Raw genomic sequence first — 13,414 nt, 5'->3', positions numbered from 1 at the left:
TTGTGAAAGTCCAGAGAAGAGCAACTAAACTAATAAAGGGCATGGAGGACCTCTCATATACAGACAGACTAAAAAAGTTGGGGCTTTTCTCCCTGGAAAAGCGGAGACTTAGAGGAGACATGATAGAAACCTTCAAGATCATGAAGGGTATAGAAAAAATAGACAGGGACAGACTTTTCAAGTTAAGGAGAACCACACGTACAAGGGGGCACTCAGAGAAATTGAAAGGGGAGAGGTTTAGATCAAACGCCAGGAAGTTCTTCTTCACACAGAGGGTGGTGGATACATGGAATGTGTTGCCGGAGGATGTAGTAAGCAGAAGCACGCTACAGGGCTTCAAAGAAGCTTTGGATAGGTACTTGGAGGACAAAGGGATAGAAGGGTACAGATAAGAATAGAGGTAGAGGTAAGTTAAAAAATTAGTCAGGGACCACTGTTTCAGGCAATAGGCCTGATGGGCCGCCGTGGGTGCGGACCGCTGGGCAAGATGGACCTATGATCTGATATGATCTGACCTTGGAGAGACTGAACAACTTGTCTTTATCTACTAAGTCTATTCCCTTCAGAATCTTGAATGTTTCGATCATGTCCCCTCTCAGTCTCCTCTTTTCAAGGGAGAAGAGGCCCAGTTTCTCTAATCTCTTGCTGTAGGGCAACTCCTCCAGCCCCTTAACCATGTAAAAGTCAGTTCCATAAAAAAGAGGCTAACTGCTGCCACATGGAATGTTCTCACAATTACGATTAGAACCACTGATTCTTATGATCTTTTTTGTCGTAGTCTTGTCATTTTATTTTGGTAGATCATTGTCCTGAACTGATTTCTTCCTATTCCATTATATGAGTACTGTTTTGCAATACTTATTGTATGCTTTACTAAATTTGTCAACCACTTCAGGACCTATTTCTTACGGTAGAATGTGGTATAAAAGTGTAATGAATAGAATAGAATATTATAAATGTTTAGAATACAAACTGCATAATGCCAAATAGGCACGCAAATGCTATCCTGCATTTGGCAAAAGCAGCTATTTCCATGATAGGTGTACATGGGGTTGGAGCCTGGGGGGTCTCACATGCATATAGCTTATAGGATACTATAAATTACACGGTATCTCTGACTTTTAGGCACAAGCATTAATACCAGCCCTATAACTAGTATTGAGTTCATGTGCCCAACTCAAAGGAACCTGGTTATGCTAGTATTCTAGAAAGGAAAGTAGGTGCCTATGTTCCTTCATAGCAGGTCCTAATAGCAGGGGCGTCCAAGTGCTGATAATCAGAATAAACTTTCTAGATGTTCAGTAGTACTTCTAATCTGCTATGCATCCTGAGCTCAAAGGGACGTATTGGGAAGTATGATATGGGTGGGAATCAGGCGGGCTTCCACCTGGATATTCTGAAGCAATAATCAAACTTTTCCAGGACATCCTAGGTGGAACTGGAAAACTTTTCCAGGACATCCTACTGGAGCGCTGGTCTAGGACCTGGCAACTCAGCTTCAATGCCAAAAAATGCAAAGTCATGCACCTAGGCAACCATAATCCATACAAGACTTATACTCTTAATGGTGAGATCCTAACAAGAACGGTAGCAGAACGGGACTTGGGGGTGATCGTCAGTGAGGACATGAAGGCTGCCAGTCAGGTAGAGCAGGCCTCATCCAAGACAAGACAGATCCTAGGTTGCATACGCAGGGGTTTCGTCAGCCGTAAGCCGGAAGTCATTATGCCATTGTATAGATCCATGGTGAGGCCCCACCTGGAATACTGTGTGCAATTCCGGAGACCACATTATCGCAAAGATGTGCTGAGATTGGAGTCGGTTCAGAGAATGGCCACCCGGATGGTCTCGGGACTCAAAGATCTCCCGTACGAAGAAAGGTTAGACAAACTGTAGCTATACTCGCTTGAGGAGCGCAGAGAGAGGGGGGATATGATCGAGACGTTCAAGTATCTCACGGGCCGCGTCGTAGCGGAAGAAGATATCTTCTTTTTCAAGGGACCCACGGCAACAAGAGGGCATCCGTGGAAAATCAGAGGCGGGAAACTACGAGGTGACACCAGGAAATTCTTTTTCACTGAAAGGGTGGTTGATCGCTGGAATGGTCTTCCACTGCAGGTGATTGAGGCCAGCAGCGTGCCTGATTTTAAGGCCAAATGGGATCGACACGTGGGCTCTATTCACTAGGCAAAGGTAGGGGAGGGTCATTAGGGTGGGCAGACTAGATGGGCCGTGGCCCTTATCTGCCGTCTATTTCTATGTTTCTATGTTTCTATGAACTTACACACCAGGACATAGATTAAAGTAAAACATGTCTAAGTACCCCAAAGGTGACCAAACTGACAAGATGACCACTGGAGGATTTAAGGCATGACCCCCCTTGTACCCACAGTGGTCATGACCCCCCTCCCAACACCCAAAGATGGGGGGGGGGAACAGCACATAGAGGGCTTGCCTTCAGCTGATCACGGCAGAAGAATCCCCATCAGTTGAGCTGGTTTCAGAGATTCCTACTAGCTCAGCTGATGGGGATTCCCCCTGCCAGGATCAAATGAGCCCTGGAGCCTTAAACCTCTCCCCCTGACATCCCTGGACACCCCCCATTCCCTCACATCCCCAACATTTCTGGACCCCTCCTGTCCCACATCCTCAGACCCCCCTCCCCCCAGACCTTCCAAAGACGAATTGGCAGGAGGCAATCCCTTTTCTCCTACGCTAATATTTTTGTTTTAGTACCTCTTGGTGGAAATATGAATCATTCTTTCCTAATTATAAAAAAAACTGTATATGTAAAATTAAAGACTGGACTCAAGTCCAAAATACTTAAACTGAGCACCAATAGAACAAAAATCCTTTGGCAAGGTAAACATGAGAATTCCATATAATTCCACTAAGTCCAAATGATTTTTTTTTTTGCCTATAGAACGTATCACATAAATCCTAGGTATAATCTTGGAAGCTTAAATAAGTTCTCTCACAAAAAAAAAGATTTTTTTTTTGTTAAGTTAAAAGAATTACACCACTTTCAGTCTTATTTTTGAGAAGAACACTTTGTGTTGATTGTCCAGGGTTTAATCCTATCCCAACTGGATTATTGTAACTCATTGTATCTTGGAGGTTCTATAAAGTTACAGAAAAAATAGAGAACCATGGGTTATACTTAGGCATTCTGCAGTAACTTTGAAATCTGCACATGCTAACTGCGTGAAAAATAATTTTTCTAATTTTTTTGAGGGTATGTGTCAGGGGTGGAGATTGGCGTTCCTGTGCTAACTAGTTGGCATATTTACATTACTGCGTACCAACTAGTTAGCTATGGGATAAACACAGGAGCCTTTACTGCCTGAATAATGGGTGGCAGTAAGTGCTCACATGGTAATTTTGAAAAATGGCCATACACTAATGGTTTCATTAGCACATGGCTATTAATAGAGAAAATAGAAAAAAAAAAACCCCCACCAAATCGCAAAAGGGACAGAAACCTTAAACAAGTCACTTAAGACATCCAACCAAAAACGATGTCCAGTTTGCTAAGAGTAAGGGCTCCTTTTACAAAGGCGCGCTAGCGGTTTTAGCGCGTGCTAAAATGCTGCACGGGCTAGCTGCTACCACCTCCTCTTGAGCAGGCGGTAATTTTTCAGGTAGCGCGCGCTAATCCTGTACGTGCACTAAAAACGCTAGCGCACCTTTTGTAAAAGGAGCCCTAAGTAATTGTAATTATTATTTTTTTGTTCCCTGTTCTTATCAAGATACTGATTTTATGCATTTTTATTCTAAATTTTAGCACATTATAATTTCCCCTGGCAAAGCCTATTGGTGAAATGGTGGCCCTGTTGGGATTTTTGACAAAGAAGATAAATGCTCCTTTCGGATCCTGTTGATTACATTGAAATGTTGGAACTAATAGTTACAGGTTATATTGAAAGTGATTTATAAAATGTAAAACATTGTCACGACATTGACACTTTAAGCACAAAATTAAGGGGAGTATTTTGATCAATAAATGAGAATGGAGTCAAATTGTTGAACAAATTGAGAGAGCTATAAATGTTGTCCTTGACTACTGAGGTCTTTTTCTCCCCATACATTAGTTAAATCACACCTTCTTTTTTGGTTGAAATTAGAAAAAATGGTGCTAGTGCATGGAAAGACACAAAAAATGAAGAGAACCAAAATGTTCAAAAAACAATAATCTAAAAAAAGAGAGAACACAAAACAAGAAACAAGTAAAAATAAACAAACAGACCTGATGTTTCCCAAGGCTTCACTTTTAATTAAATAATTATTGCCTTTTATAGGATGAACAACAATCTGATGGTCATTTGGTCAAGTGGCTTATGCTGTGCAAAAATTTTTAGAACCAATAGAGTGCTTAACGTGCATACAATGTCCAAGAAAGGAAAGCACATATAATACTCGCCCTTTTTCAACTGGTTGACCGCATCTCTCTCCTTTCTACTTAAATTGTTTTTCCTACAAGAAAAATTTGGAGACCTCACATCTTGCATCACTACGTTCAGGTCTGGTTGTTTATTTTTACTTGTTTCTTGTTTTGTGTTCTCTTCAACCTCTACCGCACCAACAAGAAATCCCGTCGTATTCAGCTGTTCGCCTTCCCCTCACCCAAACTTTGTCACTTCAAAAGATTCCTTGATAGAACTTTCGCCTTCCAAGCTGCCAAGCTGAACCCATGGCTAGCACAAATGATACTAGAGGCCCCCACTTACCTCGGTTTCAGAAAATCACTTAAAACTTACCTATTCCGCAAACAAGACCCAAACTGTTCCCCCCCCTGACAATTTCTCCCCAATCCGGCCCCCTTATGAGGCCTTCCCCCCTTTTTTCCCCTCTTTCCGCATCCTCTGTCTAGTTCAAATAAAGCTGATAAATAATTGAAACTCTGTTATTCTGTACTTCAAATAACAAATCTGTAATTCTGACAAATAATTGTAAATCTGCCTGTCTAAGCAGACCCTAATGTAACTCAATGTAAACCGCCTTGAACTCGCATGGGTATGGCGGTATATAAAAATAAACTATTATTATTATTATTATTATTATTATTTTTTGAGGCTGGTGCATGGAAAGACACACTTAAAGGCCTATTTTTACCACAGATTCATGAAAGAATTCATAAGTGACACGAATACCCAATTGCTCACCTATCAGAGCCAAGGTTGTTTTCATACCTGAAGAAGTTGCTTTATTCTTTTCAGGTTGTGTCTCAACAGAAAATTCTTCTCTTGTGAAACACGGTCTAATTGCTCATCAAGCTGTATTAATAAGTTTTGGAGTAGAATTGTTGCCATGGTTTCATTGTTTGAAGCTGCATCCCTACCAAATCCAAAAAAGCATAATGAACACTTAGTCAAAATAACCTTTAAGTAAATGTTATACTTTGAACCACGGAAGTAAATGTGTTTAAAACTGGAAAATTCCTTAAGAGCTAAGTTATATATGAGTTACCAGCTCTGGCAGAGTTTCAGTGGAAAATGATGTAGGAGTTGAGTGAGAGGACGAAAAAGAGGTCTTTTATATTTCCATCTGCTGCCAACCTTAATACGCCAAAGTCAGCAACTCTTCAGTAGCAATACTACTACTAACTTCCATGTCCATTTCCAAGACTTTTCCTGTATCTTCTAGGGCTCCTTTTACGAAGCCACGTTAGCGGTTTGACACGCATAATAGCGAGCGCTAAACCGCCGGCCGCGCTAGCCACTACCGCCTCCTCTTGAGCAGGCGGTAGTTTTCTGGCTAGCGCGGGGGTTAGCGCGTGATTAAAAGTCGCGTGCATTAAAGCGGTTTCGTAAAAGGAACCCCTAGTTTCAAGTGATTATATTTTTTGGCCCATATGCACAATGAAGTAATCATTTCGCTGGTGTTCTGTGAATATGAAAACATTTAATAGTACAATATGGGCTAGATTCAGTAAATGATGCTAAAAAAAATCAACGCTCAATGTGATTCTTTAATGGGCACTCAAAAATGAGCACCCATGATAGAATAGCACTGAGTGCCAACTTAGGCACCAGGTGTAATTCCCACTATCTAATTGAGCATGCATCTCCAGCATTTTATAATACTGCATGCAAATTTTGGGAATGCCCCTGACCCGCCCATGCATCTCCCATGGCCTCACCCTCTTTTGGGTTATGTACAAAGGGATTTGTGCATACAAGCCCAAATTGTGCCAATTAGCACCCAACTATTAGTACTAATTGGCTACACATCATGGATCGGCACCCAATTTGGGCCAACATATATAGAATCTAGGGATATAAGATTTAACAAGTAAAAAAAGGTTTGATTTCTAGAGAAACTACAGTGGTGCTGGCATTCCTGTATGGTGAGTATAGTCCCTATAGGAGATTCTTGTCACCATACCTACATATAATAGTGGCAGCTGCTTAATAATATGATGATAAAGGGGATGGAACTCATCTCGTATAAGGAAAGACTAAAAAGGTTTGAGCTCTTCAGCTTGGAAGAGAGATGGCTGCGGGGAGATAAGATTGAAGTCTACAAAATCCTGAGTGGAGCTGAACGGGTACAAGTGGATCAATTTTTCACTCCGTCAAAAATCAAGTTAAGTTCAAGTTTCAAGTTTTATTGTGTTTAATATACCGACCATCAACATGTATCTGGCCGGTTTACAATGCTAAAAAAAATAAAATAAAAGGTAAAATAGTAATTGTATATATATGAGGGGGGCGTGAACATTGAAAAGACGATAAACAAGAACTTACATGAATTTGAGGGTAATAAGGGAAAGGAAGGGTCACTAAGTACATTATTGAAACAAAATTTAAAAGAAATGGAGGAGAGGGGATATGACATCAGGATAGGGTCGCTTTGTAAAAGCGGTTGAGATGATTTTACTGGTTTAGGGAGAGAAGGTATTTAGAGGTTATGATATGCATCTTGAAACAGGAATGTTTTTAGTTTGATCTTAAATTTAACAAGAAGATTTTCATGACGGATTTGAGGTGGCATGGCGTTCCATAAGGTTGGAGCAACTACAGAGAAGTTAATTTTCCTAGTGTAGTAGAATTCTTTGATGGAAGGAACAGCCAGTAAGTTTTGATCTGCTGATCTTAGGGTCTGAGAAGGATAGAGAGGGATGATAAGTTTGTCGAGAAGAGATGGAAGACGTGAGAGTTTGATTTTGAAAACCAGCATTAAGGTTTTATAAGTGATATGGTGAGTGATGGGTAACCAATGGGCTTTTTTCAGGAGAGGAGTAACATGATCATATTTCCCTACTTTATGTATAAGTTTGATTGCTGTATTTTGTATGAGCTGCAAACGACGTAGTTCTTTTTGTGGGAGTCCATTATATAGGGAGTTACAGTAGTCTAAATAGGAGATAACCAGTGAGTGCACGAGGGTTATGATTGCTTTAGTTTCAAGGATTGAAGTTAAAGAGTGGATGAGCCTAAGTTTGTAAAAACAAGTTTTTACTACAGATCTTATCTGGTCATGGAAGGTTAAGTCTTTGTCTATGGTTACTCCGAGAAGTTTTATTTTTGATTCAGTTTTTACTGAGCAGGATTTAATGAAGATTTTTCTGGTTATTGTTTCGTTGTTCCTGATTGGGAAGAGTATACCACAGGATTTATTGATGTTAAGGGAAAGTTTATTTATTTGGAGCCAATCACTGATTTTGTCAAGTTTATTATTAATTTCTAGGGAACACTCGATGAAGTTACAGAGAAATACTTTTAAACCAATAACAGGAAATATTTTTTCACTCAGAGAATAGTTAAGCTCTGGAACACATTGCCAGAGGTTGTGGCAAGAGTGGATAGCGTAGCTGGTTTTAAGAAAGGTTTGGACAAGTTCCTGGAGGAAAAGTCCATAGTCTGTTATTGAGAAAGACATGGGGGAAGCCACTGCTTACTCTGGATCAGTACCATGGAATGTTGCTACTCCTTGGGTTTTGGCCAGATATTAGGGACCTGGATTGGCCACCGTGAGAACGGGCTACTGGGCTTGATGGACCATTGGTCTGACCCAGTAAGGCTATTTTTATGTTCTTAATCATTTAACTCCCTCCCCATAAGCTTCTCCTTCCATCCTGGTAAATAGGTTTCCCTTTATCTGGCCAAGATAATTGCATCTCCGGGTGTATTGGTAGTGGCCCGTTGCTCTGTGAATACAATGACATGCCATCTACTAGCCCTAGTCAGTGCATACATCACATGTTGTATATACTGAACAGATCTCACCCATACACAGAGACAAAAAGTACCCCAGACAAACAAACAGGACCATGATACAAGTCATTTTCTTTCCTGAAAACAGTGCTTTAAAAACAGGAATTTTATCATACACTAGATCCAAATAAATTAAGGAATATGCTGTTTCCACTTCTACAGAGTATTTATATAATTTATTAGGCTGAGTGGGTTAGACTCTTTAGAGCGGTGAATCTGAACATAGCCCTCAAGAGCCGACTGGCCAGTTGATTTTTTGGATAATCCTAATGAATATATGTGATATATTAGTAACATAGTAACATAGTAGATGACGGCAGATAAAGACCCGAATGGTCCATCCAGTCTGCCCAATTTATACATATCCCCCTGGAGTCTTGTGAAAACTTTTAATGAGGCGGATAACTCTGGTGGCAAAACTATTTGCGAAACATGTTGACAAAACTATTTGCGAAACATGTTGGGTCGAGTCCTCCTGGGTTGAGCTTATGAAAACATAATTTGAGCTAAGTTGATTTTTTTAATTCATATAAATATATACATCTATTTAAAGATTTTTGAGAATTTAAAACTATTAATGTTATTTATACAAACACAAAAAATTGAGCCAATGATGATTGTGCACGTAAATCTTAACCGCTTTGAAAATGTGTTGAGCGGTGGTGCGGAGGCTCTGAAGATATGATCTAAAGCTGGGTTAAAGTACTTATTGGTATGTACTTGGAGACAATAATTCATATTGTATATATTGTGAGTCTCTGAATTTAGGGCTCCTTTTACAAAGGCGCATTAGCGGTTTAACATGCATAATAGCGCGTGCTAAACCGCCGGCCACACTAGCCGCTACCGCCTCCTCTTAAGCAGGTGATAGTTTTTCAGTCACGCGCGCTAAAGCCGCTAACGCGGCTTTGTAAAAGGAGCCCTTATATTTTGAAATCGGTAATCATCTTGACCCGAACAAGATACTGAAACTTGGGCACATGTTAAAGTTGTGCTGTGCACACAACTTTATTAATCAACAAGCTTTTAACTAGCAGTCGGTCACTAACAACCAAGTATTACAGTTAATTGGCATCAATTGCATGTGGAACTGGCTGTGCACTAAACTATAAGGCTCGGTGCCTAACTCTCATAGTACATATCTGAAAAGGGGCGTGGCTAGGAGTGTGTTGGAGCATTTCAAAGGTTGCATGCAAATTACAGAATTCACCTGAAATGTGCCTAAGCAGGTGTAAGTATGGCACCCAAAAGATAAAGCAGCAGATCTGCAACAAATGCTATTCTAGAAAGGGCATGCTCCCTTTACAGAGTACCACTGAGCATTAAAATTTTTCAGTGTCATTTATTAAATTCCTTCCGTCCTGTCTCCAGTGTATGTATGCAAGTACAGTGGAACCTTGGTTTGCGAGTAACGTGGTGTGCGAGTGTTTTCCAAGACGAGCAAAACACTCAGCAAACTTTCGTCTTGCAAACCGAGCACTGCCCCGATAAACGAGCACTTACACTGCAGGAAGCGCCACTTCAGAGGGATTCCTCTTCCGTCCGCCAGCCAGCCTTCCACACCGGGTGCCTTCCGCGTGTTGGAGAGCCTCTATCTGAGCCTACGCAGCCGAGTGCCGTCCCACACAATGTGCAGGTGGGACGGCACTCGGCTGCGTGGGCTCTCATAGGCTCTCCAACATGCGGAAGGCACCCAGCGTGGAAGGCTGGCTGGCGGACGGCAGAGGAATCCCCCGAAGTGGTGCTGTGTGGGCTCAGGGGTTCTTCAGCGGCTGGTGGACAAAAGAGGCATCCCCCCCGAAGTGGTACTGCGGGGTTCTCCAGTGGCTGGCAGACGGAGGAGACGGCGCTGCAGCACTCAGCACCCGACAGGTACACATCTCAGGGCCACCCCTCGCCATTTCCTCAGCATCTTTTGGGTTCTGGAACTAATTGTCAGCGTTGCCATTATGGCCTATGGGGACATGTGCTTTGATATACGAGTACTTTGGATTACGAGCATGCTCCTGGAACGAATTATGCTCGTAAACCATCTCTAGCACAGCGGTTCTTAACCCTGTCCTGGGGGACCACCTAGCCAGTTGAGTTTTCAGGATATCCCTAATGAATATGCATGAGAGAGTTGTGCAAATATATCTCATGCATATTCATTTGCGGTCTCCTTAAAATCAGATTGATCAGGCAGTCCCTGATAGTTAAGCTGTGAATTACTCATTTACACTATTCATTTTGCAAAGATTTCATAGATCCATAATGAGGATTTTGTTAACTGACACAAGGTGAAGAATGGTGAAATGTAAAATTGTTTGCTGATTTGCACTTTCAATGGTAGCCTCTTCTTCAGTGTTTTTCCCTGATACTTTGGGGTGGAACGCTATGAAACTAATTTTATATCATCTATTTCCAGCATGGTTTTAACTGATTAGTTAATGTTTCCATTCTTTAACAGTTTCCATCCTTGTGTTTTTATTTATAGTGAAATTATATTTCCAAATGCAGAACTGAGTTTACTAAAGGCCCCTTTTATCAAGTTGTGCTAGATGTTTTTAGCTCCGATGCTCATTGAATTCGTATGAGTGTTGGAGCACTTACTTCACCAGCCCGTGCTTTAAACCTCTTGCACGGCTTGATAAAAGGGGCCCTAAGTAAACTCAGGTCTGCATTTGGAAACATAATTTCACTATAAAAAAAGATCCACATACATTGAAAAATTAAAATGGACATACCAGTCTTGGCCTTCTATCCACTGAGCCAGCAGATGTCTGACCTCCATAGGGAAAGTGTCATCATAAAAGTGGTCCACTTGCTCTAGAAACTTGATGTCTAGTTGCTGGACTTGACTCCACTGAGACATGCTGAAAAATGAATAGGAAAAAATAATATTAATCAATTAGTCCGGGGGTAGGCCTTGAGAGCCGGAGCCAGGTCAGGTTTTCAGGATATCCACAATGAATATGTATGAGATGGATTTGCATGCACTGCTTCCTTGAGATGCAAATCTATCTCATGCATATTTATTGTGGATATCCTGAAAACCTGATCTGGCTCCGGCTCTCGAGGACTGGAATTGCCTACCCCTGAATTAGTCCAAGCACAGTTTGGGGCTCCTTTTACTAAGCTGCGCTAATGTTTTTAGCACGCGCTAATCCCCATGCTACGTGGAAAATACTAACGCCAGCTCTATGGAGGCATTAGCGTGTAGTGCGCACACTAAAACCGCTAGCGCAGCTTAGTAAAAGGAGCCCTAAGTGTTATAGAGTCCTCACCAATACTATAACAGAGGTTGTTCAAATTTAACTCCAATGCTATATAGTCCAAATACGTTTATCACAGTTAAACTTGCTGAAGTGTTAACAAATTGCATATTACTTCTCAAACACATATTTATTTATATTAACCACACAAAAACTGCTATAGCAAATAATTCTACCTCACAGGTTATACCTGGACCCTGATAGTAGACCAATAAACAATGCGGGGGAAAAATACCTCAGAAATGCTGTCCAAATACGTTTATCACAGTTAAACTTGCTGAAGTGTTAACAAATTGCATATTACTTCTCAAACACATATTTATTTATATTAACCACACAAAAACTGCTATAGCAAATAATTCTACCTCACAGGTTATACCTGGACCCTGATAGTAGACCAATAAACAATGCGGGGGAAAAATACCTCAGAAATGCTGTCCAAATACGTTTATCACAGTTAAACTTGCTGAAGTGTTAACAAATTGCATATTACTTCTCAAACACATATTTATTTATATTAACCACACAAAAACTGCTATAGCAAATAATTCTACCTCACAGGTTATACCTGGACTCTGATAGTAGACCAATAAACAATGCGGGGAAAAATACCTCAGAAATGCTGTCAACATGGATCAAAAGATTCTCCAAAAGATCAATCATTGGTCACAAAATACCACATAAAATATACTTGCAATATACTGAAAAGTTATCAGTCCAACCAAGAGAATGATGTGGAGCCATGAAATTTGCATATTCCACACTTTTCTTGACACTTATTGTTTAATTTCATATCATTGAGTCCAAAGTAAGATCCCAAATCATAACAAAATAATTTAAAAATGTGAATTTTAGAAACTTATCTGAAATGATCTTTGAAATAACTAAAGTTGCAACTCAGTCTTCAAAATGCAGATCTTTAACTATTTTGTCACTAAAACAAGTGCTTCAGGGAAAATTCATGTCAACATATTTATATACCATAATTTACTCCGTCAAAAGAAACAGTTCAAATTCTGGGAAGAGAATGATTTATGGAATACGCTCTTATAAGCAGTAAGTTCTTTCATTCTGTGGGGAGTATGTGGCACAGTGGTTAGCCTGAGGTTGTGGGTTCAAATCCCACACTGAGCCTTATGACCCTGGGCAAGTCATTTAATTCCCCATTGCCCCAGGTACATTAGATAGATTATGAGCCCACCAGGACAGATGGGGAAAAATGCTTGAGTACCTGAATGTAAACACTTATGGGGGCATAATCAAAAGAAATGTCTAAGTTCGTTTTCGCCTAAGTCGCAAGTCGTCCAAAGTCAAATACAGCTTAGGACATATTTTAAAAAAATACACCCAAAATATATATTTTTTTCAAAAATCGTCTAACTATACGTCCAGCTGTCTGATCATCCAAGCTGCTAAATCGTCCATCTTTATACCACATTTTTGTCCAAATATTCGTTCAAGTCAAAAACGCCTAGAATAAGCCCTGTTGGACGTGGGAGGGGCCAGCAAAGTGATGGACTGGACACCCAAACATGGCACCTGAATAGTGGGGTACCTTACAGGGCACTGCTGTGAACTTCACAAAATCCCCATAAACATCTCACTACAGCTCCATTATAGGTCATGGTGAGCCCCCCCAAAACACCCCTAAAATGTACTATCTACAACACCAATAGCCCTTAAGCTGCAGGAGCCACTTATATGGCAGTACAAAAGGGTTTTGAGGTTTTTTTGGGGGGTCCACATGTTTCATCATGAATGCAGTGATTACAGTGACTTATAGGCCTGGGTCCTCCTCTCCATGGGTCCCTAACCCACCCCCAAGACGACTTAAGCCGCCTCTGTGCAGCTCTACTAGGCTTTCCTATGACAGGCTGCCGGGTGCTGATGTTCTTGAGGCAGATATTTAAAGTTATGATTACGATTTTTATGAGGTTGGGGGAG

The 13,414-nt window shown here is 40.8% G+C and overlaps 1 protein-coding gene across 1 annotated transcript in view; it reads right to left on the bottom strand.

The window, feature by feature from the left end:
- Positions 1–11,070, bottom strand: part of STAT4 (signal transducer and activator of transcription 4) — a 134,592-nt gene extending 123,522 nt beyond the window's left edge. The window contains 2 exon segments of the mRNA XM_033945797.1: positions 5,190–5,334; positions 10,943–11,070. Of these exon segments, the coding sequence (XP_033801688.1) occupies positions 5,190–5,334; positions 10,943–11,070 (273 nt within the window).
- Between the last annotated feature and the right edge of the window lie 2,344 nt (positions 11,071–13,414).

This window comes from Geotrypetes seraphini, chromosome 5, assembly GCF_902459505.1.
Source record: "Geotrypetes seraphini chromosome 5, aGeoSer1.1, whole genome shotgun sequence".
NCBI classification, from domain to species: Eukaryota; Metazoa; Chordata; class Amphibia; order Gymnophiona; family Dermophiidae; genus Geotrypetes; species Geotrypetes seraphini.
This window is presented reverse-complemented; position numbering and strand designations above follow the sequence as displayed.